This window comes from Hippocampus comes, unplaced genomic scaffold (genome assembly GCF_001891065.2).
Source record: "Hippocampus comes isolate QL1 unplaced genomic scaffold, H_comes_QL1_v1.1 scaffold18, whole genome shotgun sequence".
Lineage (NCBI taxonomy): Eukaryota > Metazoa > Chordata > Actinopteri > Syngnathiformes > Syngnathidae > Hippocampus > Hippocampus comes.
In genome coordinates, this window is record NW_017805014.1 from 297,741 (window position 1) to 305,135 (window position 7,395).

Below are 7,395 nucleotides of genomic sequence, written 5' to 3' on the forward strand. Positions count from 1 at the left end.
GTATTATTTTTTTATTTTATTTTTTTGGAGGGGGGGGTCGAGATCATGCAACATTAAACGTTACATATCATGTTGGAATGAAAGTACAGCTTTTTTTTTCCATACCCTGAGATACTGGTATACCTCTATACATTTTGAAACTGACTTGAAGAATATTCCCCCCTGTATCTTTTTTTTTTTCTTTTCCCATAAAATTGTCCATTATTTACAGGAAATGACAGTACCTTAAACTTATGCTCCAGGAACTTGTTTGCCCAATACCGAGGCAGGATTGGTTCATTTATTATCACAGAGGGTCATAGATGTAAGTGAAAGGTGCTTTGAATCATGGGAAGAAAAAAAAAAAAGAATAGAGTGGAAATAAATTTCACACAATGGAATCCTTTGCACAATTCATAAGAAAGATCCAAACGCTTTGCCAAAGTCATTTTCGTACGATGCCACCCAATTCCTCTTTCTGCAGCGGTGCAGTCAACCGGCGGCATCTCAAACAAAGCGCGCCGTTTGCTCTTTGGAGATTTAACGCCGTACAGATAATTTCATATTTGCTAAATGGTTCTCCCAGCTGTGAGTTCAACGCATCACTCTGTCAGGCTAATGAATTCGTTATATTGATTGGAAGGCCCGGGCGGGGAAACATCAAGTGTCAAGTCCTCATTAATTCTGGAGAGAAGTTTGCAAACATCATTGACTTGTTCCATTACATAAAGTCCGCACATAATTGACCTTTTGGCTCATTGCTTCCTGGAGACGAGTTGAAAGTTTGCCACACGGCATTTTGGCGCTAACATTTCTGAGGCCTTAACCAAGATTTTTTTTTATAGATACATTCTACCAAAATATCATTTTGCTCAGAATCGACAAATGCTACTCATGAAATCTTATTATGCGTTGTAGCCCACTCCCACAGGTATGGAGGCGAATCTTTGAAAGTATTACGTCCGTTCCAATAATAGCCGGTCAGGGTGCCGTCAGCTCATGTCGAGCATCAAGCCTCGCTCTCTTGATTGTTCAGCCATCGGCTCATTTTTGCCTCAAATGATAAATATAGAATCGTATTTCGACTGCTACTCGTTTTTCATCGAGGATAAAGAATATATGCCTGCGGGGATTGTAAAGTACCTTATTCGCGGCCATGCAGGTGACGATTACTGACTTTGGAGGCACACCGCGACGTGTTTAGCCGCAGCATTAGCCAGCTGAAGCTTTTTGCTTGCCAACTGGTGCAGTGCACGTCGCACCAAGTGGCGCCTCAAACTCCCAACTACCCGCGGCGGGTGACGAGCGAGACGAAGCGCAGTCTCAGTTTTGCAGTTGGATGTGTTTTCATGAGATGTGCTGATGCATCTGTTGATGTCGTGTTTTGCAGGAGAGCTGTACATCGGTGGCGTGATCAAGAACATGTACAGTAATCTGCCCAAACTAATCGCGTCCCGGGACGGATACCAGGGCTGCCTGGCCTCCGTGGACTTGAACGGGAGACTCCCTGACATGATTGCAGATGCCCTCCACAGGGTGGGCCAGGTGGACCGAGGCTGCGATGGTAAGTGGCTTGTTTTTCATCAATAGGAGACGGCATGCGCGATTTGATTTGTTTGAAAACAGCGCCGCAGCCCTTTATTGCGTCTTTATTAAATCTAAGTAAATGTATTTTTCTTTTTTTGCTCTCTGCCCGAGTCGCATCCCCCGAGCCTGGCATCATCGTGCACTTGTGTGGATGTTATTTACTGATATCCACCAGTGGCCACGCCCATTCTCTCACTACCCCCGGGCAGCCTATGCAGTCTAAGCCCCCCTGTCATCTGTAAATCCTCTCTATTGCGCCATAAAACCTGCATGAGCGAAGAATCTCTCAGTGTAGCTAATCTCAGCGATGCCCCCGCCCTCCTCGCCGTTTGCCTCATTAATCTTGCATTTCCTGCGTGTTTACCTCTGCTTTTGCTCATCCTTTCTCCGCCGCAGTCTGTGGCTGCATGCGCCCGTCGAGTCAGGCCGGTTAAATCTGGGATGTATCACTGGATTTTGGCAATGGCGTCTCCCCCCCCACTTCTCACCCCTTTATTTCTCATCCACATCTCAACGGCATCCTGAGCGTCTCAGAGCTCGGGCTTGATTTCCCTCAGGGCCACACTGGCTGACACAATGAGGCACTGATCGAACTTTTGTTTTGTTTTGTTTTTTTTACCTGTTGGTACTTCTCCCAGACAGCCTTATTACCTGCCAACGGGCATTTAGCCGTCTTCATATGGTTAAAATGGCCGTGAAGCCATCAAGGCCAACTCCCACCAGTGACTCGATACCGCCAAATGCTAATATTAGCACAAAATCGGACATGCCGGAGAGCTGAGCCGCCGCGCTTCAACCGACTGGGGCCTGACCGACCTTCGGCGAGATTCTCGTTTTGTGTAGTCAATCTCTGTGGAGCGAGTCCGTCTCAAGCTGCACGGTGCCTCGATAAAGATAACATATCTCGTACTTTATGACTCTTTGAGCCTCTGCAAACACTGTTGTCCTCTTTTGACTTTGTTTCCTTGCCAGCCAAAAGGTAGAACAAAAAAAAAAAAAAGATGGGGTCTCTTTTTTTTTCAATGAAAACCCGAGTAACACAGGTGTCAAACTCAACGCCCGGGGGCCAGATTTGGCCCGCCACATCATTTGATGTGGCCCGCGAAAGCAAACCAAACTTGTCAACTTCTATGATGCTTGCTAAAATCTGTACCAAAATTTCACATTCTCGTATGTAATATATAAAAGAGAACCAGTAACTGTAATGTGGCCCGCGACAAAAATGAGTTTGACACCCTTGCTATAAGGTTTACCATTTCACTTAAAATGTTCAGCGAGTGTTATTTTTATTTTTTTAATTGGGCAGCGTTGCAAAAGAAATAGATGTCAATAGAGGAAGCCCACGATGGCAACTGCATGACTCTGCCTTCTGTCAATTGTTGAAAATCACCAGGCTTTATTGCAGTCTTAATTTTCGTCCCGCTACCTATTATTGGGACAGCCATATTGTTTATTCTGTCTTATTTTTTGAAAACATTGAGGTCACGTTGTGCTTGGCTCAGGAATGTGGACTTATCATGCAGGAGTTCAATAGTCAACCCTCCACGATTTAATGACACAATGTTTAATTAACTCCACGATGGAACCTTTTATTATGGCGCCGGGTAATTAGCAGGCAACAAAAAAAATGAACATACTGCCTTGCTAAGTATTTAGTATCGAACATAAACACATCTCGTGCATCATGTATTGATTTATTTTAAATGAATAATCTATTCACAAGAAGATATGTTTTACTCGCTAGCCAATTAGTCTGGCACTGAAGCGTGCGTGTTCGTGTGTGTGTGTGTTTGTTAAACGCCAACAAGCGAGCTACTGTTTCTCGAGCGAAACTTTCATGTTGATGACCACAAGTTTAATGATGCGGAAGCCAAGTGAGCAAAAAGTCTTCCCTGCGCGAAAGTAACAAAGTAGCGGTCGTGGTTTTGTGTTGAAATGAGAATCCGCGCGGCCGCTTTAAGAGCGCCTCGTTGACAGCCGTGAGTGTGCGCACGTCACGGAGACAAGGCGGAAACGTGCGTTTAAAACATGTCTGACGCTACGGCTCGCATGCTTCGCGCCGGAGTGGTCCCTTTAGAGCGCCTCATTGTCACAATGTGGGAAAAGCCCTGCAACGACCCTGATGTAGCACAGCCGTCACAGGATTGAAGCGGATCGTTTTTCCGGCTCCAACCTGTAGTTTGGTGTCAGATTCTATTTGAAGGAAATGTTCTTGAGCTGTGCACCGAGTAACGTTGCCACCTGCTAAGCAGAAACTCCCGTCGCTTTAGGACCGAGTACCACCTGTACGGAGGACTCCTGCTACCATCAAGGGGTTTGTCTCCAGCAGTGGGAGGGCTTCACCTGCGACTGCACCATGACGTCCTACGGAGGCTCGTTTTGCAACGACCGTGAGTCTCTCACTTTTGCATTTGTGTGTGTGTATGTGTGAGAATACGCCCAGTGGCGCTTTGCCGGATTCTGATAAACAACCACAGGCAATGTTGAAGTTCTGATTCATCACATGAATGGTTTGAGCACAAGTGAAAAGCAGACTTGCGCCGGACGCTCAGGTAAGTTGCGTCGCTCCCTCAGAGGAGAGAGAGAGAGAGAGCACACGTGCGACTTTCCAGGTGGGGATCTGAGGACACGTTTTCCTTCGCCGTCGAGTCGCCGCATCTTTGAATTCTTTTGCCCACCCCCCTGCCAGCCTGGATCTCTGACAACCGTATTTCATCCACTTGACCCCAAATGCGGATGGGTTAATCCATCGCCTTGTTCTCTTTTTAGCCGGCTCTTTCGTCTTCCCGGCCTTCTTTACTTTCCCCGCCAAATGATCGGCCTTTTCTCCTTGGCGTCGGCTGACTCATGACAAATTGTATCCGAGTCGGCCGGCCTGCTCTCTGGGATTCGTCCTTCTCCGAAAACCAAGGTAGGGTCATCAGAAGCTTCGCCGTCATTTTGTCTTTGCTCGGCAGACGAGCGGCGTTACGCGGGAATATTTCGGGGCTCCATCACATCTTCCAGTTTTGTCCTATTTGTCTCTTATTCGCCCTTCGGTATTTCACCTTCCAATCGTATTTCTCTTTGTCTCACTGAGGGCAAACACCGCAGCTGTGCTTTATGACTTAATAAAGAGTGTTGGTTGCACGCCGAGCTCGTGGTTGTTCATGAGCGGGCGAGCAAGGGCTGCCCAAATAAATCACAGGACCTCCCCTGCAAAGCGAACGGGATTCGAGGCGTTCTGTTGCAGCTTCCACTTGTCCAAAATGATAAGTGATAAGCTGAAGGCTTGGTCCTCGCAAAATCAAAATGAATGTCTTCTACATTTGACACGCCACAGGCAAGAGGTCCTGTTAACAGCTCAGCAGCAGGCAATTTTGCTGAGCCGTGTCCTGGAGATGGATCATAAATGTCTACTATTTAACCTTTATTTACTCAAGTAAGGCAATTAAGAACTGATTTTCATTTGCAATGCCGGCCTGGCAGCAGACAGTAAAACAAGCAAAAACACACAAAAATAAACCCCCAAATCCAAACGATGTCCATAAAACTGGTGGGATTGTGAGTGCGGGTGGGTGGTATGCACGGTGAGCAGAGAGCTTGTTATTATTGGAGCACCGATTTAAAGCGAACACTGTGTTGCTAGTTAGCTTAGGTCAACACCGATTCTACTGCAAGTCTCGGAATAACCGCGAGCGAATTTGTACTTGATGCAGTCATCGACGGCCGGCGTATTTGCGTGCGCACACTAGCAGTCACACATGCAGAGCATTTGCTATTCAGTCGCGGCCTGCGGTGATTGACTGCTCCCGACGTCGATGTGTGGCGCATAAATGGGCCCCTGAGTGTTGTGCGTCATTCATCTGGACGCCACGAAAAGGGAAATGATGCGCATGCGCGCACCTTTGTTTCTCTCTCACCAAGGAGAGGAGGATGCTGGCCTCAAGGGAAGGAGACAGGCAAAGCCATTTTGGGCGAGTCTCCCCATCCCCACTTTTTTTTTTTTTTTTTTTAAAGCCGTTTGAGTCCGCCAGGCGTGTGCACATTTACAGTGAAGCCAGCTGCTGGCCATACTAATGAAGTGTATTTGTAAGCGTCCTCCAGCTGCATGCCCCCCTCACTAATTACGGTAATGCGCACAGCGTAGGTCAGCCACAGTTATTCGGCACACCAATCCAGAGAAGGAAAGCTGTAACAATGTCAAGCCAGATCACTCGACTGGCAAAATAAATGAAATACGTCTTGTTGGCCAGCGCGGCTCCCCCGCGTGTTTTCCGATGAGCGATACTCCCTCCCCCAACTTCGTCTTGCGTCTCCTTGACGTTTGCCAGGCCGCCTGGTTAGCCCCAAACTCGGCGTGGGTGCCGGCGTAATTGCCTGGCATGCTTTTATCGTTCGCACGGCGACCGGCCTGGCAGCGACAAACGCTCACTTGGCGGAGATCGCGGCTATCTCGCCATTTGCAGCCGCTGGAGCGAGAGCGCAGGCAGACGAATGGAAGGACAGTTGAGTTGACTGAAAAGGAAATGTTGGCTTCCCTACAAAAAAAAAAAAAAATCACCTCGCCGACTGTTCAAAGGCAGCGAGGCCTCGGTTGAAGGGTGGGTGTCCTGCAGGGCCCCAAATGGGCACAAAGGAAAGCGCCGCCCCTTCAGTGGTGTGCCAAGACAAGCAAGTGTGACACTCGGCAAATATTTTGTTGAAAGGAGCATTTTAATGAACTCGAATGTATTTTGTTAGCACATATAAACAAAAAGATCAATTTCATTTTGAGATATGTGAGTAAAAGAACGGAATCAGTGTTTTGAACTGTTGTTGCGCACGGGTTCCTAGTTATGTGAAGGAACTCGCCCCCTCAACCAGAAGAAATTTGCAATCGAAAGAAAGCACTTTGTCTCTTCACTCATTCTCCACATTACCTGTTTTCTCGCACGACGGTCAAAATCTTTTTGGGTGTCCGGGATTCCAAGAGTTTGGGCCCCGTATCACGAGGAATTCCTCCGCCGGAAACTTTTGCTTTGCTCTTGATGAGTTTCTGCTCCAGTGTCGATCCAGCGCAGCGCCTCCGCCGTTTTCCCGAGTTTAATTAAAGAACGGGATCGCTTTTAAGCCACAATGTGCATTAAAGGACAACTAACAAGGCTTCGTAATTGCTTTGAGACCGCTCAAGACAAATGCAAACATCATCAAAGCCCTCGGCTCAATTTTGGAAGGCGAACAGGAGGCGTTCGAGGAAGTGAGGAGAGGAGTAAAATAATAATCGAGGTTGAATTATATCTCAAGTGTGTCTTAACGGTAAAATCCTGACCGACACTGGATGACTTCCTCAGATTTGATCCCGTGGGCGCTGATAAAGTTGTTGCAAGTCTCCACTCCGCCGTGTTCTCGACTGCAAATTACCCTCGCCTGCAAGGGCTGACAGAAACAAAAGACATGGAAGAACCGTTGGTATCGGCGCATCTTTGGGAAAATACTCCCAAGCCCACCATGCCATATGCGGTGTGCAAATTGATTAAATTCACTTCCTGAAAGGGTGAAGGCTCTTTTGCGGGCTAATCCGAGCACATTTTATTGCCAGAAGAACATGCTCGTTATTATTGCTTTGCAATCACATTCCTGGGCGACCCGCAGTCTCGATGCGTGAATCGTCTTTCTCCTTGTCAAGAGATTGCAAAACAACTCGATCTTCTCCACCTTGAAGAATCCACTCGGCAGATCGTCGTCCTTGAGCGTGGCCTTGGAACACTTTTCAAAAGGCAAAATTGATTGCGTTACCTGGAAACTTGAAATGGCGGTGGAAATATCCACACTCTCACTTTTTTAAAAAAAAAAGAAGCCATTAACGCG

General features: G+C 47.3%; 1 protein-coding gene across 6 annotated transcripts in view; it reads left to right on the plus strand.

Annotated features, from left to right (window-relative positions):
• The window catches only part of nrxn2b (neurexin 2b), a 285,878-nt gene that overhangs the window by 161,275 nt on the left and 117,208 nt on the right, over window positions 1–7,395 (plus strand). For all 6 annotated transcript variants that reach the window (XM_019863281.1, XM_019863279.1, XM_019863275.1 and 3 more), the window contains 2 exons: window positions 1,370–1,543; window positions 3,837–3,956. In XM_019863281.1, coding sequence (XP_019718840.1) covers window positions 1,370–1,543; window positions 3,837–3,956 — 294 coding nt within the window. The remainder of the gene's footprint in view (window positions 1–1,369; window positions 1,544–3,836; window positions 3,957–7,395) is intronic.